At 43.8% G+C, this 24,243-nt stretch overlaps 1 protein-coding gene across 1 annotated transcript in view; it reads left to right on the top strand.

Moving 5' to 3' along the window:
- Window positions 1–1,435: 1,435 nt before the first annotated feature.
- Nr5a2 (nuclear receptor subfamily 5 group A member 2) overlaps window positions 1,436–24,243 on the top strand; it is a 134,525-nt gene continuing 111,717 nt past the window's right edge. Inside the window, exons 1-4 of the mRNA XM_004659534.2 lie at window positions 1,436–1,659; window positions 5,278–5,396; window positions 6,906–7,047; window positions 9,496–10,142. Coding sequence (XP_004659591.2) covers window positions 1,578–1,659; window positions 5,278–5,396; window positions 6,906–7,047; window positions 9,496–10,142 — 990 coding nt within the window. The 5' untranslated portion in view covers window positions 1,436–1,577. The remainder of the gene's footprint in view (window positions 1,660–5,277; window positions 5,397–6,905; window positions 7,048–9,495; window positions 10,143–24,243) is intronic.

The raw sequence follows: 24,243 nt of genomic DNA, 5'->3' as shown, positions 1-24,243 counted from the left end.
ATGGCTCTTCAAAACTTTTTTTTTCCCCTAATGCTGAGTCTGTGGGCCTCGTGTGGATGTGACCCTCCACCAAAGAGAGCCAGAATGTAAATAAAGTCTGCAGAAAGCAGGACTGATCTTTCCATTCTGTACAGAAACACAGCTCACCAAAAACTAGGAAGTCTGTCACCAAGATAATCTCGGGTTCAAGTAGAGAGTTCTCTGTAAGCAGGGAAGGGACTGCAGAGCAAAGGGGAAAGCGGGAGTGGCTGCCCCCTCTTCTATCTCCTCTAAAATCCGGGAAATCTCTGGGATCTGGCGATCCTTTCACCTTGGCTCCTCCTGGGAGCGGGAACTCGCCCAGAGGCCCCTCCAGTGTCTGAAAGCTGGGAGGACTTGACTGCCGACCAACTCTACATTTGAAAAGAAGTCCCTTTCTCCTTTAGATATTTTAAGAGGGCATTTAACTCCTCTGCACGTTCTCTCCCCACTCGCTGGGGAGGACCACCTACACTCACACATTCCATCCCAGTGCCCGCGGTCAGCTCAGCTGGTGGAAATCGCCTCCCTGCCTTCAGCTCCTTCGCGCGGGCGCTCAGACTCAAGTCGCTTCCCACTAAGCTGTGAGACCCCACCGCATTTGCATCTCATATTCCCCCCCACACCGCCTCCACTCCCCGCCCTAGGCCAGGTTGGGGTGGGAGTGGGTTAAGGCGGGGTGAAGAGGTTGGGGCAGGCGTGAGGACTCGAGCTTCCTCATTGGTTGGAGGCTAGTGTCCGACCTGTGTCCGGAACCCGCGTCCCCATTCACTGTCTTCACCCCTCAACTCAGCCCCCCCTCACCCCCGTCCGTCCCTACTTACCTCCCTTCTCCTCCGCTTCCCTTTTCTTCCCAGCTCCAACACCCTCAGGGCTGCAAAGGGCTGTTCTCGAACACGCGAGAGGAGTAAAGGAGGAAGGACATCTTAGAAGGCTGGAACTTCATAACTGGGCACTTGGGGTAGAGAGCGCGAGGGAGCTGGAGATCGGGCCAGGGGCGGAGAGCCCAGGAGAGGAGAGGAGAAAAGAGCAGTGAGGCGAGGGAGAGAGAGAGAGGGAGAAAGAGAGAGAGAGAGACCCCTGCTGATCCTGAGCCAGGGGGCGGGTGCAGAGAGGGAAAGGAGTCGCCCGGGCCGTCCGGGAGCGGCGGCGGCGGCGGAGGCAGAAGCAGCCCGCGACCGGCTCGGCTGCCCTCCGAGAGCGCGGCTGCTCACCGATCCGTGCCCCGAGCAGCTGAGCCCTGGCCGCCGCCTTCGCGGAACCCGACCCGGGCGCCGAGACGTCGTCTTCTTCGTCTGCCTGGGTTAGCCCCGATCTCCTCCTCGCAGCCCGGAGGTGGTGGGCGGCTCCGGAGCCGCTGGACAGGACGGGTGGCTCCGAGGTCCTGCGGGGGCAGCTCCAGAGGAGGCGGCGGCACGCTCCGGCGAGTGGGTGGGTGAGCGGGCACCCTGATCGCCCCTTCCCTCTGGCCGCCGGAGTTGAATCTGTGCTGCCCGTGTTCAGGTGCTGGGCTTCTGGACCGACACCGAACTCCCATTCCTGCCCGCAGCCGCCTTGTCATGCTGCCCAAAGTGGAGACCGAAGCCCTCGGACTGGCCCGATCGCATGGGGAACAGGGACAGATGCCGGAAAACATGCAAGGTAAGGCGGCGCGGCGCGGCGCCGGGGCTCCGCGGCTGCCCTCCGGCCGGCTATCCCCGAGGGCGCCGACCTCCGCCGGCGCGCGCTGCAGCCCCCGGCGTGCGCCGCCAGCCCCAGGCTGCCGGGCGGCGCGCGCGCTTCGGCCTCCTCCCCAGGTGCGGACATAAAAGTTAATGGCTCTTGAACTGTGCAGACAAAGCTTTTCCTACCGATACCTAATTGGCCGCTTCTCATTAAGAAAAGAGTGGCTTCAAGCTCAGAGGCAACTGAGGTCCTGGCAGCTTAAGGGTAAGGGTACTTTAGAGTAAGAGTTTTTGTTTTTGTTTTCTGAGAAATGGAGTGCCCATTGGATACTCGAGTCGGTTCTGTCATTGGAAGTGCTGTGCACTTTTATGATCCCGTGGGAAGGGAGAAGGTTGACCGGGAAGAGAGTAGAGAGGAGACCACCGACAGGTTGCGTTAGCGGTGTTAATAGTGCAATTACGTGAGCACCCCCCTCCCCAAAGCCCCAAAGCGAGGATTTGGGCAACTTCAAAACTGCTGGCAGAACTTAAAGTAACCAAAGTTATCCCCACTCCATCCTCGGAGAGGGTATTGCCAATTGAGGCGAAAGTTAACTCACTCATACCCCTTCTCCTGTCCCAGAGCTGGAAATACGGACATTCCATTTGTTTTCCCAGTCATGGTTGTTAACAGAAAAAGGGGGAAAATCAAACAACAACAACAACAAAAATCACACCTCACTTGCTGCATTTTAAAATGGCAACTGCATTTAAACCAACTATCATGCTTTTCAAAAGTTTATCGCATTTGCTACGGGCCAAGGCGGGAACAATGCTAGGAAAGGTCCCGGGTGCTCTTCCATCCTCTCCCCTCGTAGCGCGCAGGATATGGGGGCCCGCGGGTCAGTAATCCGCGATCGCTTCCTGCCATCCCCTCGCGCGGACTTGAAAGGGCCGGGAAGGTGTTGAGAGCAGCGGTCGGGCTTGGCGCGCTCTGCCCAGCGGGGTAGGCGCGGTGCCCGCGGCGTGTTGGCTGAGAGACTTTGAGGTCGCCCCACGCTAGTCATCCCCGCTGTGACCCTGGGGTGTGTTGGAGTCTTAACCCCGCCGGTGCTGTGGGAGTCTTCTGGGAACCAAGTCCCCGAGACGAACTCTGTGTCCGCTGCGCATGGAGCCCCGCGGGCCCCACGAGGCTTTTCTTGCCGCACGCGTGGCGTGGGGAAGCAGCCTGGGGCGCCGCTGCCGCCAGAGCGCGTGCACCCTTTTGGCAGCCCAGGGAGGCGGATTGGGTTCTTGGGTCCCAAAGGAAAGTTGCTGCTTCCCATTGGGGCGCAGACCTTCAAGAGGGACCCGGAGGAGCGGTCCTGGGAGGCTGGGAGCTCAGCTCCAGGAAGCGAAAGTGGGTTTATCAGAGGGTAGGGGGAGAGAAGTGCCCAAGTAGCGTTTTCTTTGTAAAGTTCCAGAGGGCCCTGAACAACACCTACTGCCCCTGTGCCAGAGAATTACCCTTATGCCCGGAACCCGCCTGCCGCTCGCTCGGCCCCGGGTTCGAAGGCACCCTAGGAAACTCCTTGTCACATCTTCCTCTGGGGTTCCCAAGAGGGGACCCCATTCCCACGTGCGCTCTGGCTGCTGCCGGGACGTGTCTGCTCTCGGGCGGGCGCTGCTGGAGCCCTGGAAGAGGATCCCTAGCGGACTCCTTGAGGCAGGGTGCCCAACTTTGCAGAAGCTTAGCCACGTTCCTGGAGACCGAGCTTTCTCCTGCGCGTGACTCGGGAGAACGCGGGGACTTTCTTGGCTACGACGGATCCACTTCTCCTAACTCCCGTCTCAGATGTCCCTGCCTCCCACCGGCAGCGCCTGGCTACCCAGCCTCTATTCACATTTTGCAAAAAGGATCCCCACACCTTGGTCCTTCGTTTCGCATCTCCGAGGTGGCCGTGATGATTCTAGAGGCGGTTTGCTTATCTGTGATGTTTTGGGTGTGAAGTTGGTTGACTTTGCTGGGAGAGGGGAGACAGAAAAGAACACACACACTAGAAGGCACTTTCCCCGGGTCACCTGCAGGAAGCTGAAGTCACGAGTGTGCTGGGCATTAGATAGGAACCCCCTCAACCTTCGGCCTTTCCCACTCTCGGGTCCCCAATTCCTAGCTGGGCTCCGCAGCATCCCTTCTAAGTCACAGGTCTCGGGCGACAGCCTTTGCTGACTTGTGGCTCCCTGGGTCCCGTTTAGGCAGCAGCTCTCTGGTCCTGGGAAAAGATACTTCCACACCTCAAGTGGCAAAGGACTGTGGTGACACCCCACCACGTCCCAGGAAAATCTTCGCAGTAAAGAGTAAGCCATCGGTCTTGAGGCCACCGAGTGATAAAAGTGCCCGGAGAGTTTAGCATTGGGGGTGAGGGATAGTTCTCGGTTTCCTTTTTGGTAAACAAATCAGAGGAAACTTCTGCCAGACGGTGGGTACCCCTCCCCCGCCCCGCCCCCTGCACCGCCACTGATTAACTTAAAACAAACTCGCTTTGGAGTTGGTGCGCCATTAGGTAGCAGAAGGTTGAGCAAGGGGCGAGACCCGGTGCCTCCTAGACTTAAAGAGGGTGTGGGGGAGCTCTGGCGGTGGCCTGGCTGTGCAGACCCGCTCCCCCACCCATGCTCAACCACCCCCAGTGGTGCGGGTGCGAGTCTCCAGGGGCGGCCCGTCAGGTGCTGCTTTGGGGTCTGCTGTCCACTGCCCTTCACGTGCACAACGCACTCCTTGGCTGCCAGACCCAGACCAAGGGTTAGTGTCCCCAGCCAGGTAGCCGATAGTGAGCCAACAGCCTGATTTCTATTTAACATGGCTATATCCACGTGTTTGTACTTTGCAAAGATGATGGGAAATGTGAAGTTATGACAAAGCTGCCATATTCTGCTAATCCCTTTTCTTCTGCCTTCCCCCTATTCCTGGGACCCACTCTTTTTCCTTGTTTTTATTTTTACAGAACATTTTTAAACTTGAGGAGAGAAAAGTGTCCAGAACAGAACTACTGTCAATACGGAACTGAGTGTTTGGGTTACTCTGACAGATCTGCAGGCTGGGAGCAGCAGGCTGAGGTTAAAGTGGAGCTGCCTTTAAGAAGCAGGCTTCTTGGGCTTCAGTTGCTCTTAGTGTTTCTAAGCCAGCCTTGCTGTCCTCACAATGCAAGGTGTTTCTGCCGCCAAGTTCATCCAGGCTTGCTCTCCTTTTTAGGCAATGATGGCATTTTGGAACTTAACTTTAGAAATTGAAAAGAAATTCTAGGTAGTGACATTATACAACTCATGTTTCTAATTCTTCTGACTTGTTGCTTTGTTGTTTTGAGACCTAGGATCCCCAGTAGTCAGTTTAAAATGTTAACAAAAGAAGTTGGAATTATGTTTAAATTTAAAATATATGAAGTGCATACCCACTGGTGCCCAAAGATGTTTTACTGTCAGTGTGTAAAAGTGCTTCTCTTCAGTACGATTTGGGTAAAAATTATGTTGTAGTTTACTTGGCGATGTTTGTCCAGCCATCACCAAAACTCTTTTCCTTGCAGCATTAAAGCCTGCATAGTAAGTTAATTGGATGTTGTGTACGTGTCTCTTCTTGTTTCAGTATCTCAATTTAAAATGGTGAATTACTCCTATGATGAAGATCTTGAGGAACTATGTCCTGTGTGTGGTGATAAAGTATCTGGGTACCATTATGGTCTCCTCACCTGTGAAAGCTGCAAGGTTTGCTCATATGTTGCTACCTAAAATGTATACATAAAATGTTCAGACTCAAAAGAAACCATTGAGTTACCTTTTCAAGCTAAATTTAAACTGTTTTGTAAGACTCAAAAATAAGAAAGTGTCATAGGTAGATAATTCTTACAAATAAGTGTCTGATTTACTTTAAATGGCAAAGAAATTTATGCTATTTAGAAAATATTGCCAGTCTCATGGCCTTAAAACATGTTATTGTAGTAAAGTGATGTAGTTGTAGAAAGGTTTCCATTTCTAACAGTCCTAACTATTGATTTTGCTTGACTTATATATATTTAAAGCACTGTTGTTCCTGAAAAGGGAGCATGATGAAGTAGATCCCAAACACACTTGAACTTGAGGGTACCCTGCTACAAGTCTACACTTTATTTCCATAGGCATTGAAGTCTAAATTCCCAACCACATGATTTCATCCTGATTGATTCCAAAAATAAGTTTTAAGAGTTTTGTTTTTTAAATTCATATCAAAAATACCAAGAAACCAAATTTCTGTTTCTAATTGAGTAATTGTCATAAGTGTATCATGTGACTTATTTAAACCCAAGGAATTTGAGTGTGAGTGTACTCCTACAAATATCAGTGACACCTTCAGGGTTTATGTCAGACTTTTTAAAAGGTCTGAGTAAATTCAATTTTCTGTCTTTTTTCCAACATTTTCTTTAAAGTAGAAAATTCAGTACCACTGCTTAAACTATTACCAGGAAAATCCCTTTATTCTTTACCACAAAGTAAGATTTTTCTTCTTTGTGACTCTTCAGTGAAACAAGAATAGCATCTTAGCAAGTCCAGTATTCTATTATAAAGCTATACATTTTATTTCGATTAATGTTTTTGTGTGAAATACCAGGAAAGCACAAACTGTTGCAATTCTGCTCAGTGGCCCACGCTTTTCTTTTCTATTAGTTATGTCTTTTTTAAAAATACAATCCCTATACTTGAATGTATTCCAGTGGAATCACGAGCATTTCCTCATTTTACTCTTTAAATCTTTTGCTTTTAACTGTCAAGTGTTGACATTTGTAAAAGATCTGAGGTGTTTTGCAGTTCGTTCTTCCACTGGCATTTTGCAAAGGTTCCTGAGTAAAATTGTATCAGACTAGTTAAAAACAATGCAGATCTCCACGTCCCACCTCAATTTGGAACATGAAAGTCAATGGGAAACCAGATTGAAATAAAAATCACTGGATATAGCAAGCATTTTTTCCCTGACTATTGGGATGAAATGGTATGTAGCCAAATCTCCCCCAAGATTGGATGTAATTCTTCAGGAATATAAATCTGGGGCCAGAAAACTCTTGGCTAAGGCCTAGCAGTATTGTGGAGGGTTGATCTTGCTGAAATGTAAAATCAACCGCAGAACCACATCAAGGCTCAGTGGTACAGTACGAGGATTTACTGGCGATTTCCTTAAAGAGAAACAATGAAAGAAAATGGGTTAAGTTTATGATATGTCTTACTATTTTCTCTGTTTTCTAGGGATTTTTTAAGCGAACAGTCCAAAATAATAAAAGGTACACATGTATAGAAAACCAGAACTGTCAGATTGACAAAACACAGAGAAAACGTTGTCCTTACTGCCGATTTCAAAAATGTCTAAGTGTCGGAATGAAGCTAGAAGGTAAGATTCACCTAGAGACTACTGCCCATTGCAGATCTCCAAGGACAGGGACTTTAAGACAACATTGTATTTCTCATGTGGGAATAATACTTTTCTAGTCCTTCACAACTTCAGACAAGAACGGAATGCCTGCAGGATTAGTCTTAAGTCCCATTTAAACATGGTGACATAAACTAGAAAAATTTAAACATCCAAACAGACATCCTACTCCTTTTTAGCTTAGACAGAGATGTCTTTGATATTAACAAAACCAGCAAGACTAAAGTGATTCAACTAAGAAAAAAATAAAATTTCATTTGTAAAAATGTGAAAAATAAAAACACCCTTTAAGTTTTCAAATCAGGATTCCTTAGTAAACATTATTTAGAAAAAAGTGCTTTGCTCACAGTTTTTAATTGCCCATTTTATGGTTCTTAGGCAAAAGTTAAAGATTTTAATTGTGAAGAGGGATTTCATTTTTTTTTTTACTACTGTGGGAGTATACATTTCTTTTTGAAAAAGAGAATGGCTGGATCTATAAGATTAAATAATTGGGAAGCAGGAAAAATGAAAAGTAATCAACTACTAAGTCAGTAGCAAGGGTTTGATGAGCTCAAGAGAATGGTTCCTCAAAAGCCACCCTGAACTGTGTTGAAGGAACGCAACTTACAAGGCAGCACTCACACTTGGCAGGCAGTGAAGTTAATACGTGACCACTGTGAGTAACTTGTACTTCGTGGATTGTTAGGGTGTGCTGCTGTTTTCTAGCCTTTGACCCACTGGCCTTCCACAGATTAAATATACTGCAAATAAAGTAATATCAAGGGGTACATATCACTGATGGTGCTAAATACAACAGTGCACTTTATTTGATCAATGAAACACAAGCTGTTTTTACTTGGAGCTCTTTTGTTATACGGAACTCACGCTTGAGCAAAATACTTAAAAATTTTTATATAAATCTACCAAATTGCTAAGATTCTTTCAAGTAGAGAAGTAGCCACTTTAGTTAGCATAAGGACTGCTTTTAAGAAGAGCCTGAAAAAGAAAGCAATTGATGCTCACTAATTTTCTTATCATCAATCACTTTATTTGCCAAATAGTGGAATATTATGGTGGATGTTTACTGTGAGACCCAGAAGATAAAATGTTAAAGATTAAATGATGTGATTTCATGCATTATACATCTGATTGTTTTCAACAAAAGAAAAGGAATTACATTTTTTTTATCTTGAATATTATGTCTTATTAATTTTAAGCCACTCCACTCTATACAATGAATGAAACAATTGATAATTCAATAAATTATCTAGATGAAAACCTCTTAATCCTTGTGCACTATTCTGGATATCTATAATTGTCAATAAATTTTTAATGGGATACTAATCCTAAGATAAAAAGCTCAAAACCTTAACCTCCAGCAATTTCAGTGTGTCACAAGCTGTCAGAGGTCGCTGGTTTCTGTCTAATTGCCATTGGTCACTGTGGTCTTGGCAAGCATTGCTGATTGACTGATTAAGCATGGCCCCTGACTCCACACACACTGTGGCAGAAGAGACCCTCTGGACAGCTTCTGAAAGGGTTTTGCTTTAATTATGTCCAATTCTGGTTAAATGAGAGGCAATGACTGGAGGTTTTCTCATGCACTGATCAAGTCCAGGTGAAAATGTTTTTCCAAGAAGAGTCTGTACCTAACCCTTTTATAACAAAGTAGCCAAAATGGCTAAGAGGAAGACGTTCTAAGAAAAAACATTTAATCCAGAAATAGGTTGATTTTTTTTTTTTTTTACTTGAAAAAATAAATTACACATAGACAACTAGACACCGTTTGGGTTTCTATAAGAAATCATGACAAAACTGATGTAATAGAAATGGACACACCCAGTAAAACAATTGAAATCTCTTTTTTACCAGTATAAATGTACGCTATGTGCAGCTGTCATTATCTGCGCAGACTTGCACAATATTGAGTCTGTCAATATTCCATCACGGATGGTGGAAGCAACACCCACCCCCCCACACACACAAAAAGGGAAGGAATAAAAAGACATCAAAGTGGAAGAGAGACTAGTTGGGAAAGAAAGGGGAGGTTCATTGAAAGGGGATAGAGGAAGGGGTTAAAAGAAGGTAATGGGAGGATACTATAATCAAAATACATTATGTGCATATATGAAAATTGTCAACAAAAAGCTTTAAAATATCTGTTTTGTGTAGCAAAACTGCAACATATCTTGTCTACAAAAGGGGTCGATATGTTCTTAGGTACTCAAACTATATTTTTGATGATGAAGTATGCTTAAAGAATGCATAAGAAAGATATCATTTTATTCTTTTCTTGTTTTATGAACTATGGTAATGAAAAACACACAAAAAGTTCTCATTCTTAAGATTTTGAAATAGCTGAAGAGGATGGGGAATGCTAATAATTTCTGTCTTATACTCTTCCCATTTTTCTTTTCTCCCCAACAGCTGTAAGGGCTGACCGAATGCGTGGAGGAAGGAATAAGTTTGGGCCAATGTACAAGAGAGACAGAGCCCTGAAGCAACAGAAGAAAGCCCTCATCCGAGCCAATGGACTTAAGCTGGAAGCCATGTCTCAGGTGATCCAAGCAATGCCCTCTGATCTGACCATCTCCTCTGCCATTCAGAACATTCATTCTGCCTCCAAAGGCCTACCTCTGAACCATACTGCCTTGCCTCCTACAGACTATGACAGAAGTCCCTTTGTCACATCCCCCATTAGCATGACAATGCCACCTCATGGCAGCCTGCAAGGTTACCAAACGTATGGTCACTTTCCAAGCCGGGCCATCAAGTCTGAGTACCCAGATCCCTATACCAGCTCGCCAGAGTCCATCATGGGATACTCCTACATGGATGGTTACCAGACAAGCTCCCCAGCAAGCATCCCACACCTGATACTGGAACTTCTGAAATGCGAGCCAGATGAGCCTCAAGTTCAAGCCAAAATCATGGCCTACTTGCAGCAAGAGCAGGCAAACCGGAGCAGGCACGAGAAGTTGAGCACATTTGGACTCATGTGTAAAATGGCGGACCAGACCCTCTTCTCCATTGTCGAGTGGGCCAGGAGTAGCATCTTCTTTAGAGAGCTTAAGGTATGCCACCAGCTATCGCCACTCACTGGTCCCCTCACAGGAGACCTGACTAAGCTCCTAATTGATATGGTTTTGGTGCTGAAAATATGTTTTTCTTTTTCCTTGAATGATTTAAAGAGAGAGGTATTTGGGGACTGTAAATATAGGACTGTTGTAAATTGATTTTATAGGGCTTTCTTCTGTGTGGCTCTTAATTTGGGGGATGGCATTTAACACAAAATATAGATGATATGGTGTCTTGTTTTCTATATAGCAAAATGCATGTGTTCATTTTTAACACTATTTGCTTGAGGGTTTGTTTTTTTTTTTCTTTCCGAGGTAAGGTCTCAGTCTAGCCTCGGCTGACCTGGAACCCATTGTGTAGTCTCAGGATGGCCTTAAACTCAGTGATCCTCCTCCCTCTGCCTTCCAAGGGCTGGGATTAATGATGTGCACCACCAGACCCAGTGGATTGCTTGTTTTTTATATAATATTTAATACCAAATAGCTACTTAGCTATTTTTGTTTGTTTGTTTGTTTTGTTTTTCAAGGTAGGGTCTCACTGTAGCCCAGGCTAACCTGGAATTCACTATGGAGTCCCAGGGTGGCCTTGATCTCACAGCAATCCTCCTACCTCTATTTCCCAAGTACTGGGATTAAAGGCGTGCACTACCACACCCAGTTTATGTAGCTATTGGTGTCATCTTGAAGGTTTTTTCAAAGGAAAAATAAAAGAGCCACCATTTAATTGTGTTGAGACCTTAAAGAATGCAAGTTAGTAGTATCACTACTGCTTACATAGACATTAAGCTGGTAAATCCTTTGGTTTTGGAGCATTTTCCAGTAAGATGTTTACTGACATTGATGGGCAATGGGCTGGTACTGAGCACAAGTTTACTTGGCTCATTCATAATGCATGCCTGTGTGTGAATTTAATGGGTTGGTATGCTGTAAACACAGTGCTTGTTTGTATAAGGATCCATGTTTAACTACATAATTATTTTATTTCCTGAAACTTAAGAGTGAATTAATACGGGAAAGTTATTTAGAAGTTGGAAATCTGAGTTACTACCAAGCTGAAGTTGGTAGCCAGTGCTTTCATTGACAATTAAGTGATTTCTAATTACATTTCACTATAAAATCTACTTAATGCTTTTGCTATCCTGAGAGAAGATGTGGCTGCTGATTGACTAGTAAAACAGGATTTTAAGTTCCAGTGAAGGACATACAAAGCGGACTTTTAAAAGATTTTATTCTTATTTATTTATTTGAGAGAGAAAGAGAAAAAATGGTCATGCCAGGGCCTCCTGCCACTGTAAACGAATTCCAGACACATGCACCACCATGTGCATCTGGCTTACATAGGTCCTTAGGCAAGAGTCTTAACCACTAAGCCATCTCTCCAGCCTCGAAGCAGAATTTTTGTTGTTGGTTTTTCAAGGTAGGCTTTCAAGGTAGCCCAGGCTGACCTGGAATTTATTATGTAATCTCAGGGGAGCCTCAGACTCACAGCGATCCTTCTACCTCTGCCTTTGGGGGTGCTGGGATTAAAGGTGTGCGCCACCACACCCAGCAGACCTTTAATGTAAGGGGTTACTGTAAAAAAAAAAAAAAAGTTCTATGTAGACAGAGGGCCTAGGGAATAAATATGCTGTATGTAAATGGAAAATAATGTTTTTCATGGAAGCCGCCTTAGACCACCATTATGTGTACATTGAAACAAGGCTATATGAATGGATTCAAATAACTTAATAAAATGCCACTAGCATACAGTTAGGAGTGTAGCTGTATCAGCTCTTTATTCTTCCGTTCTTTATTGCTACCCTGAAAGATGGTTAAAGGTGGGGAGACCAGGCTGCAGAGGGCATGCAGAATGCATCAAGTTATAAGGAGCAGACCAGATGCTGAACTTGTGGTGGTGGGAACCACTCTATGCTAATGAGAGCATTCTTCATTTAAAAGCAAAACAAAGTATTCAATTTTTCTAATGTTCTTGCTTTCATAGTCATGTCCTTAAGACAATAGGAAGACATTGAAAAGTGAAAAGTGAAAATGTTTTTTTGTTTTTGTTTTTTTTTTGGTGTTTCGAGGTAGGGTCTCACTCTGGTCCAGGCTGACCTGGAATTCACTATGGAGTCTCAGGGTGGCCTTGAACTCACGGCAATCCTACCTCTGCCTCCGAGTGCTGGGATTAAAGGCGTGCGCCACCACGCCCGGCAAAAAGTGAAAATGTTTTTAGATAGAGATGTGTAAATGAGAACAGGTCCTTGCAATCAGGGATTTGGTTCAAATGATCTCTTCCAGATTCCCAGAGGGTGTGTCTTCACTGGCAGGTTGTCAGTGCTTCTGAGCTTTACTGTTCTCATCCATCACACTGTGCAAGCAGTGTGTGGGGAAGAGTGGGAGAAATAATGATATTTCGTGGAGGAGGCTTTGTAAGGAAAACATCAGAATATGTGCATAAAGCCGAGGTACTGGGAAACTGCCATATATTCCAGGCACAATAAAGTGACACTTTCTTTAAATTGTTAGAATTGTTTTATGAAAAACTCAGTCTTTACATAATGCAATCTTATACTCAAGGGAAAAACATACAAGGGTACTCTCAATAGAACAAGACTGGGAAACTATGACCAACTATTATAGGATAGTGGAATTGTATTGTAATAACCAATCATTAATACAAATTTAAGGACTAAAATTGTCAAGCAGGAAGTTAGTATGTAAGACAAGTGAAATGAGACAAAACTATTTCTTAAAGCTTGTAATAAGACAGCTTCATAAATAATTATTTAAAAAAATAAACAGACATGGTGATGTATGATTGTAATCCTAGAACTCGGGAGGCTAAGGCAGGAATCTCGCTATAACTTCAAGGCCAACCAGATTACATAGTGAATGCCAGGCTAGCCTGGGCTATAGAATGAGACTGTGTCTCAAAACAAAACAAAACAAAAGGAACAAAGAAATATTAAGTTAATTTTTTGAAGACAACTGAATAGAATATATGTCTTGGGAAAAATCAACAAGGAAATATGATTATGCTATAAAGTAAATATAGCTGTCCACAAGCTAAACCTCTAGAGGGCTTAGAAAATATTCATTCTCCAAATTTTCTGCTCTTGCAATTAAGCCCTATAGTGAGATTCTTTTATATGTCACAGGGTTAAATATTTGGCTGAAATATAAATGTTTGGGCATAGAGCATTGTCCATCTGCATTCTGATGCTCAGTGCATGCATCAGTCATTGGCAGGGCATGATGGGAAAAGAGTGGGAAAAGTACAAGGACTGGAGCGCCTACAAGGGGGGTGGACTGCGTTCCCAGGGGACAGCAAACCTGAACCAGTTCTACCACTTGCCTTGGACTTACATTGGACATGAGTGTTTCAATTGAAGTATTTATCAGAGAACCAAAAGTAGAATTCAGAGTAACTTTGGCATGGTTTAAACAGAGCTGTGAGATGAATGTATTCTCATTTGGAATAATATCTTTTCATGTATCAGTTTACTCTGTCAAAAAAAAATAAAGAAGGAAGGAAGGAACGAACAAAAATAAGCAAGTCATTTGAAGTCAGCACTAAGATATCATATCTATCTCCAGGACTATAGATTCCAATTTTTTTTTTTTTTTTTTTTTTGAGGTAGGGTCTCTCACTCTTGTCCAGACTGACCTGGAATTCACTATGTAGTCTCAGGCTGGCCTCAAACTCATGGCAATCCTCCTACCTATACTTCCTAAGTACTGGGATTAAAGGCGTGCACCACAACACCCTGCCAAAATTTTTAACTCTGACCCGCAGTAGGAATTTTGTTAATGTTTTATATTGTGTATACAGTATTGTATTGTATTGTGTATACAATATACCTCTTTTATATGTTGTGTATACAACATATCTCTTTTATACACGCATACACATGCCAGAGTTTCAAATGACAGTATGTGACCTATATTTCTTACATTATTCTATTCTTCACTGTTTTAGTCTCATTTCTTTATTTCTTTTTTTTTGGTTTGTTTTAAATTCTGGTCATGACCCACTAAATTGATTTCATGAATGACCTGCAATTCAAGAAATGTTGCTTCAGGGAAGGTTTTGTGGCCATTCACTGGACATCACTTACCTGTCACCACTAAGGGCAACTCCTCAAAAAGGCCTCTTCCTCCTGGTATGGCCTATAAGACATCCCAAGTCCTTGCCCTTTTTGGAACAGTTGTGTTTTTTTGTTTTTTGGTTTTTGTTTTTTTTTTTTTTGAGGTAGGGTCTCACTCTAGCCCAGGCTGACCTGGAATTCACTATGGAGTCTCAGGGTGGCCTCGAACTCACGGTGATCCTCCTACCTCCCGATTGCTGGGATTAAAGGCGTGAGCCACCACACCCGGCCAGTTGTGTTTTTTAAAGTCTTATTTGAGAAGATGAATGCTCACCTTATACATTTCTCTTTTTCTTGTTAACGTCACAGCAAATTGCCCATCAAGTGATATATTAGGGGACAGCTTTCTTGTACACCTCATGACAGAAAGTTACATATTTGTTCCTGGAAAATAACTGGTAATTTTGCAAATGACATTGATCACTCTCACAGGACAGTTACAAGAATGTAGATTTCATTGGTTTACTAATTAGGGGAACAGACCAGGGAACAGGCCAGTGGGTAGTTTTGTTTATACTAAATATCTGCAAGTTGTAAATGAGGCATACTGGTTACCATTCAAAGTATTGGAATGAGAACGAGGAAATTATAGCCCTAAGCCATCAGTTTGAGAAGTAGCACAGAGATAAAAAGACTAACAGATAATGTACTCAGAAGCCATGGCATGTCACAACTGGAAGACAAAATAGGGAAGACTATAAAAGAGCATATATAAGTGTTCTTTTTATTCTCATGTAAGAGGCAGTTTGGGTCTCCATCCTAAATGATGGCATGAGAATAGTGAAAATAATACCCAGCCACTTGTCACTTTCGAAAAAGCACATATGTGTCAGAAGATACACATTGCATAGAGACCAAAGGTTTTGTAAATTAACACTAGTAGGAATCATGTAACCCCACTTCCTCTTTCTCCCATGAAGAAACTAAGGCAGGAAAGGAGTGGGGTTTGACCAAGAGCATAACTGGAACTCAGATTCACAGAAGCACAGAAGTAGCCTATCTACATCTTTGCTCCAGTACATACACAGAGACCTCTCTCTCTCTCTGACCTTTGACTCCAGAACCACAAGCCTTTGTCAGTAACACTAAAGTGAATCTCTGGGTTATCAGAAGTCCATCATGACCACCATTAAATCACTAATAATTAGCAAGACAGGTTTTCCCTGAGCCCAGACGACCCCAGGGAGTGAATGAGTCACTTTAGAAAGCCTCAATAATTCTTTCAGGCCACGGGGGGATCATTTCATGTAGATTTACCAGCTAGCGGTTCTGAGCCTTGAAAGAGTTAGCTAAGCACTCAGTGCCCTGCACTCTCGCCCTCTCCTCTGTACCAGCTTCCTCTCAGGACCTGTGGGCACATGTGTGCCATGCTCAGCAGCCAGGTGCCAAAGCATGACTCTAGCCTGTGCTTTCTGCTTGGTGCCTGCAATGTTTAGCATGTCTGTGGAGCTAGACAGAAAGAGAAAGCAGGACTGTAACTCCCGGTCACATGTGAACCACAAATATGGAACAGTGAACCTTAGAAACTTTCAGGCAAACCTGTATCCACCTGAGCTATGCTCTCGACTTTCCTTGCATCGTGAGAAACTCAGACCTCCCCCTGTGCAGAAGGAGTTGTCCTTGCTTTGCCTGTTATTTGCTCTCACCTGTGACTTGAATATCTCATGAATACGAGAGTTGGTGAGAAAGTAATTCCCACTTTGTAAAACAACTAACGAATCAGGAGGATCTATTTGATCTACTAATGAGACGAGATGTCTTCCGAGAATTCTGGGAATGGATGTGTAAGAACTTCCCCTCCATGAATGATTCTGATACATGTAGGAATTAAAAAAAGTCTAAATTAACCCTGACTGAAACTCATAACTAGCATTTCTGTGGAAAATAGGTCTCAGAGACTCAGGGAATTTGTGTCAAAGGAATTCAGCCCCGCCGAAGCCAGTTTTTAAGTGTGGTTTTCTCTAAAGCAAGCTGCAAGGGGTGGGGCAAGCTCTCTCTCTGGTCCATTTCAGAACTTCTAAGCAGAGTTCCATTTATTTTTATCATTCTTGATCCCTTTTCCCCAAGCTATTGTTCACCTTTTCAGATGTATTGGGTCTGCCCCAATTTTAAACTATATTCTTTATTCAAGATAGTCTTTCTTTTCTGCAGAGAGAAAAAGAGGGAGGGACAGGTAAAATGAGAGAGGAAGAATGACTAAATATGAGCTCGCAGCGTTCATATGTATTTTCCCTCATTTCATTTGCCACTTGGCTCTACGACAGTTGGGGGGGGTCAGAAATCACAAGTCCATTCTAAGCATTACTGCTCACTCCTGTGGCTTCCAGAATGACAGGCAGCCACTTGACTTACTCTCTTCACCTCTCTGGGTACAATATGGCTCATCTGGGAATATTAGTAAGTTGATTACAAAGGAATTCTGTTTTTCAGTATTTATTTATTTATTTGTGTGTGTGTGTGTCCTTTATGTATGAGTGTGCCAGGGCCTCTTGCCACTATAAATGAACACCAGATGCTTACATCACTTTTTGCATCTGGCTTACATGGACTGCTTGGGAATTGAACCCAAGCAGGCTGGCAGCCATTTTCCAGCCTTAACAACAATAAAAATCTTAATTTTATTTTCCTATAAAAATTTCTCAAGGCAGATTAATCCTTCATTGCCAGTTCTCCTACTAATCAGAAAGATGCCACAATAAAATATCTGTATCTTAGACAGATTTACAAGAAAATAAGACTTTTTTTTTGTCCATGAGAGATGAACATGGGGGTTTTCTTGATTCTTTGGTGGGCAGCTGAATGTGAACAATCTGACAGTGGGGAGGCATCCCTTGTGTTCTTCAGGGATGTCTTACAAGTGTACCAAGTAGCCAGGCATGATGGTTCAGACCTGTAATAATCAGCACTTGGAAGGCTGAGACAGCTTGGCCTACATAGCAAACAAAATACAAGGCATCATGAAACTTCCATGTGCTAACTTTTTGTTAAAATATAATTTGTCAATGATTGAGATGGGTAGGTAATATGATGGAGAATGGAATTTCAAAGGGGAAAGTGTGGGGGGGGGAGGGAGGGTATTACCATGGGATTTTTTTTTCTTTTCACAATTTTTATTAACATTTTCCATGATTATAAAATTATTCCATGGTTATTTTAGCTGGGCATGGTGGTGCATGCCTTTAATCTCAGCACTCAGGAGGCAGAGGTAGGATCACCAGGAGTTCAAGGCCACCCTGAGAATACATAGTGAATTCCAGGTCAGCCTGGACCCCTACCTTGAAAAACCAAATAATAATAATAGTTACACACACACACACACACACACACACACACACACACGCCTAGAGAGATGGCTTAGTGGTTAAGGTGTTTGCTGGCAAAGACTAAAGGATCCAAGTTAGATTTCCCCAGTACCTATGTACACATGTGCACAATGTCACAATGTGGCACATACATCTGGAGTTTGTTTGCAGTGCCTGGAGCGCTGTGGTCTCTACCTATCTGTCTACCTATCTATGCCTCTTTTTATCTCTCAAATAAATAAAAGCTTTAAAAATTGTTAAAAAAAATATAATATAATTTGTATTCCCTTTCCTAGAATTTATTATTTTTAGGGTAAAGCGCAAGATAATTTCATTACCTCACAAAACTCTCCCACCCCAACCCCTGCCAGTCCTGATCTTTTCTTTTTATGTTTCTTACCTTTAGAAAGAATCATACTGCTTTATTCAGTAAGTAGACTTGCAAACTACAGGCAGGCACCGTTTAACTTCTTTAACTCCCTGAAGTTGGTTTATACTTGGGATGTACCAGGATGATGGTGAGAACATCACAATGGCCCTCACTGGCAGTCGGGGGCCTGCCATGGACAATGGGAATAGGAGGCAGGTCCGAATGTCCCTGGTCTGCTCAAGGCCAGGTGAGGAAGAGCAAAGGTGACATTCCTGGGTGACGACAAAGGGCCTGCTGCAGTGCCGCAGCTTTCAGGTGGCTTCCTGCTTTGATTCTTTAGCACAGGTGTGGGAGATGAGTACAGCATGTGGTCTCCTTGTTAAAGGGAGCGAGGGTGGAAGACTTGGACTACAGGTCTTGCAGGTGCTTTGCTGCCTGTCCTCATGCTTCTTAGGGTTGTGCTGAGTTAACAGGTTAGTTTGCAAGGCAGGTTGTGATGGCACATGCCAGTAATCCCAGTTCTTGGGAGGCTAGGGCAGACCAGTTCAGGACTATCCTCAGCTGCATAGCAACTGGGAGATCAGCCTGGCTACCTGAGGCCATGTCTCAACTTCACCTTCCAATTGCTAACTCAGTTTTAAAAACTTATTATTTATTTTATTATTTTATTTACTGATTTACGAGAGAGAGAGAGAGCACTCTGAACACTGCAAATGAACTCCAGACACATGCACCACCATGTGTGTTTGGCTTATGTGGGTCCTGGGGAATTGAACCTGGGTCCTTAGACTTTGTAGCCATATCTCCAGCCCCCAACACTTATTATTTACTTATTTAAGAGTGTGTGTGTGTGTGTGTGTGTATGTGTGTGTGTGTGTATTAGTGTGTAAGTGCAGGTACTTGTGTGCCACAGTGTGCTTGTGGAGGTCAGAGAAAAAGTTTGGGGTTGCTCCTTACCTTCAACTTTATTGGAGGCAGGGTCTCTCATTCACTGCTGTGTTTGCCAGGCCAGCTAGTCCATGAGCATCCAGAAGTTCTCCTATCTTCAACTCCCTTCTTTATTTTTTTTTAATTTTTAAATTTTTATTTATTTATTCGAGAGCAACAGACACAGAGAGAAAGAGGCAGAGAGAGAGAGAGAGAATGAGCGTACCAGGGCATCCAGCCACTGCAAACGAACTCCAGACGCGTGCACCCCCTTGTGCATCTGGCTAACGTGAGTGCTGGGGAATAGAGCCTTGAACTGGGGTCCTTATTATGCTTCACAGGCAAGCGCTTATCCACTAAGCCATCTCTCCAGCCCTCAACTCCCTTCTTTAAAAAAATATTTACTTGTGGATATAGGCATGCCAGGGCCTCTTGCAACAAAAAATGTATCTCCAAGTGCATGTACTACTTTGTGCAGCTATCTTTCTGTGGGCATGGGAAACCAAACTTGAGACAACAGGCTTTGCAAGCAAGGACCTTTAGCCACTGAGCCATCTCCCCAGTATTCTCCACCTCTGTGGTGGTTTGGTTCAGGTGTCCCCCATAAACTTAGGTGTTCTGAATGCTAGGTTCCCAGCTGATGGAGATTTGGGAATTAATGCCTCTTGGAGGGAGTGTATTGTTGGGGGTGGGCTTCTGGGTATTATAGCCAGTGTCCCCTTGCCAGTGTTTGGCACACTTTCCTGTTGCTACTGTCCACCTGATGTTGGCCAGGGGCTGATGTCCGCCCTCAGCTCATGCCATCATTTTCCCTGCCATCATGGAGTTTCCCCCTTGAGCCTGCAAGCCAAAATAAACCTCTCCCCCCCCACCCCCACCCCCCCACCCCCCGTCAAGCTGCTCTTGGTCAGGTGATTTCTACCAGCAATGCGAACCTGACTACAATAACCTCCCGTTTTGGTGTAGGCACACTGGAATTATAGAAACTTGCTACAACTGTTATATGGGATCTGAGATCTGAATCCAGGTACTTAGAGTTAGGGAGCAAACTTTATCCAGTAAGTCATCTCTGCAAACCTCTAGCTCATTCAGTAATTATTTTATGCAAATAATTGGTTTAGCTTTCATAAAAATCAACATAATGCAATTGAATCAGTTTGGGCATGGAATAGGATGACTGCGATGGGGCAGGGAAAGATGAATGGGGAAAAAAGATGAATAGGAGGCCTTCTAGCTCCTAGGCTTAGAGTAAAACTCACAGGTGAGGTTTAGGGGAGATTCAAGGCCAGCAGAAAAATACTTGCCTTTCTCCTAAAGAGTGTGAATAATAGATATTATTATAGCTAGCAAGTGTTACATTTTTCTGTGTGTTCTCCCATAAATTCTTGGCCCCTATGCACTAGGCATTATTTTTTCCATTGTGCAAATGATGAGCTAAAGACGTTTACTGACTTGACCTGTGTCACATAGCTACAACACCCTAATGCCATCATTAAAACAAACAAACAAAACATGCCTTTGAAAGACCTCCATCAGCTATGAAGTGCTTCATAATCGTCCTCCCTGTCTCTGTGCTCACACCTGTATCCACAGGTCTACACAGCCTGTTATTTTTCATTACACAGTACAGTTTTTCCTAAGTTGACTCAAAGATGTTTAAATTCATTATTGATTTAAAAAAAATTAGAGGAACACATCAGAGGTAACCAAGCAGAAAATGATTCACTAAATCCATCAGAACTGTACAGGTGTTTGCCTGGGTAGCAGGGGCCCCTCTGGAGCCTCCAGCCCTGGTTGTAAACTGGCCCACACCTGGTGGCTCAGAGCAGGGCACCAGGTGTGCAGCAGTCGTGAGGTGGTCCTCCTGGGCTTGTGAATACCTGGGTGGCCTCTCCCCATGCCCTCCAGACTCCTGGTGCCCAGCACCACTTCCTTACAAAATAATCAGCAGAAGCAGTTTTGTCAGCCTGTCTGCTTAGAAGTAGTTTCATGCCTGTTTGTTGAGAATAATTAGTGTCCTAGCTTATTCTAATGCTTGTGCCTGCCCAGCGGGGCACGCAAATTGCTTGCAGATCTGCCGAAAGCCTGCCAGTGTTGGTTCCTCAGTGCTGGGGAGCTGACGCTCCTTATATCTGAAACCCAGGTCCCTCTGTGCACGCAGCAGCTTCTGCCAGAGCAAGGCAGACAGCGGGCTAGCAAAATGAGAGAACATGACTCATGTGTGACACCCCTTCGCACTGTTGAAGGACTTTGCCCTCTAACCTATGAAAGAAAATAGACCTTTTTATTTTCCAGGATGGGTAAAGAATGACTTTACTCTGACTTATTCCTCAGCAGCTTAGGAAGTAGGTCGTACAAATCTTTGCAAACTCAACATCCATTTGCAGAATGGCTGCATGGAAATTGGGCATTTAAACTATTCTTCACATTAAAGACATTAATCTCTAACCCGAGGGTACCACCCACAGTCAGAAACAAGGACAGCCAGTCCATCACCAACTCCAGCATTCCGCTATTTGTTCGTGGTCTGAGGCAGAGGCCTCATTCTCCTCTGCTGGCCATAGCAGGTTGAGATGAACTCCACAGCCAGTGGGTTGGGAGCCCTGCTGACTGCTTTGGGGATACTCTAACCTTGTGTATCTTTGGCTTTATTATCTCTGCTCTCACCCTCTTCTTTTCTGTCTAGACTCTCTTTCTCTTTACTTGCTCAGCTTCCCTTTTCTTTCTCTTTTTTATGCCTTAGGATCCCAGTAGGCACTTCCTTACCCAGCAGCATATTCCCAAGGATCCAGTGTTTCTAACACCTGTCCTTGGCTGTGTGGACACTTGCCTTTCAGATGGAGTGTGGTGCTAGGGCAGCCCTGGGCTCTGCAGGGATGACAATGAGTAGAGAGGGTAAGAGACACAGACCTAGGGAGGGGCCACACCTAGTAACAGTAGAGGGAACTTCCATCCAACTCTTCGGCTATGCCTGTCGACCCCTCACTCTGGTCCATTTCTCATTGACATGACAGTAGATCCATTGCTTGGATCCATTTCCATCCATAGGCAAGGGCCAGAGAGAAAACTGATAGCCAGGCATAGTTTATAGATAGGTCCTGTGTCATTCTTATATGAAGGCAACTCTAAAATTTTCCTCTTTTGGATGGTGGATGATGAATAACAACAATCTATGACTATGTACAAAAATACCATTATGAAACCCACAACATAGATTGATCGATTGATCTATTCACCTACCTACCTACTTCCCTTAGAAAGTAGGTGAGCTAGAGAGATGACTTTAGTGGTTAAAGCACTTTGCCTGTAAAGCCTAGCAACCTGAGTTTGATTCCCCAGTGCCCACATAAAGCCAGATAGTGGTGCATGCAACTGGAGTTCATTTGCAATGGCTAGAAGCCCTGGTACACCCATTCTCTCTGTCTCTCTACTTGCAAATAAATAATTTTTTTTTTTTTAAGAAAGCACATAAAGTAAAATTCTCCTCTGTTTTCAAGTGGTTTCAGGGTTTCTGTTCATGGCAAGGTGTTTTTATGTTGGTCTTTTGTCCACTTCTCTACCCAGTCCAACAGACTCTCCATATCTTCCTCTCTTTTAACTTCCTCTATGGAAATCATTTTCAAATGCCATTTTTATTTTTGTTTTTTTATTTTTGTTTTTCGAGGTAGGGTCTCACTCTGGTCCAGGCTGACCTGGAATTAACTCTGTAGTCTCAGGGTGGCCTTGAACTCACGGCGATCCTCCTACCTCTGCCTCCTGAGTGCTGGGATTAAAGGTGTGTGCCACCACGCCCGGCTCAAATGCCATATTTTTGACCCACCAAGACCAACTTGATGAATTCTTCACATATGGTGTGCTGTAAATCAGGAGCCAAAAATTAGAAGTCTAAAGTGCACAGGGCCAGTGAATAGAATTGCTGCTCATTGTTTTCATTATCTTGGATATTTAGAAGCACCCCTCAGATTGCACAACATTGAAGATTAACTTTACAGCCAAAATTGATCCAACTTCTCATTCTATAAGAATGCTTTTTGTCTACATGATGGAATAATTGGCCAACAGGTCAAAAATTTGTCTTTGATTGTGCTAAAAGAGCATTGCAAGGGTGATGTGCAAGTCATACAGACACTTAGAATCCCAGTAGTAGGCCTTAATGCTGAGATCCTGGAAGTAACTGGCCTTGCATCAGTGGCTCAGTGGTGCTGCTTTTTAAAGTCTATAGCGAGACCCCCTCCCAGGAATTGGTGATCACATTTCTCAATGCCCTATTTACAGAAAGTTTTACCCAAGGGAGCAGTATTTCATTTAAACTCAAGATACCTTATGGAAATGAAGTACCTTAGACACTGGGTACCTGTCGACTACATGCACTGAAGACATAAGAGCAAAGTCAGGCATGATGGTTCACATCTTAATCCCAAAACGAGGGAGGCAGAAGCAGGAGGGTCATTATGAGTTCAAGGCCAGCCTGGTTTATACAGTAATGTCAAGTAAGAATTAAAGGAGGATTTCTCTCTCTTTCATGCTAGGTATCAAACTCAAGGCTACACAAATACTGCTCAAGTGCCCTATCATGTGGTTATACTCACTGTCTTTATACTATTAAGCAACATTAAATAAATATCCTCAGTAATCTAGACATTCTCAGTGTATTTTAAATAACCTTTTTAGCTAGTGTTGCTGTTTTGTTTTTTTTTAAATACAGTTACTCTCATCTTTATTTGCTAGTGAATAATGACATACCCACATAGGTTTAGAATCTCAAATAATTGTCCTGATAGATCCGATACCTATATCACCAAGTTTTGAGCATGTATCCTGTTTTCCGGATTGTTCTCTGAAGTGCTGTCCCAATCTAAGGCCTCTTGTCTTATTTTGACCACTGTATCCTGTTGACTCTGAAATCACTACATTTGCTTCTTTAACACACACATCTTGTAACAGTCATGTTTTTCTGATCTACACTTGTAATGAGTAAGAGGCTTACTTATTGCCTAATTAAAAAAACTTACTAAATATTACATTTCCCTTGTAAAATAATGATATAGATTAGTGTTTGTGCCGAAGTGTTGGCAACAGAATTCTTCAAAAGTTTTCCTCTGGGTGATGAAAAGCTGTTACGTTATTTTTACTAGCTAATCAAATGTAATTGGGTAGCTTGAAGTGCCTTGGATTTTCCTTGTACAGTTATCAAAGCAGGAAATGTAACTTGTGGAGCTGATGAAAGCATCTCTCACGGTGTTCTTTCAATTATAGATCTTACAGAGCAAATGAAAGAACTGCTCCACAGCTAAAAACGCCAAGGCTTGCAATGCCCCTTCATGTTAACTGCTGTATTAGGTAGTTAACACATTATTATATACTTTAAT

Source organism: Jaculus jaculus, chromosome 1 (genome assembly GCF_020740685.1).
Source record: "Jaculus jaculus isolate mJacJac1 chromosome 1, mJacJac1.mat.Y.cur, whole genome shotgun sequence".
Lineage (NCBI taxonomy): Eukaryota > Metazoa > Chordata > Mammalia > Rodentia > Dipodidae > Jaculus > Jaculus jaculus.
This window is presented reverse-complemented; position numbering and strand designations above follow the sequence as displayed.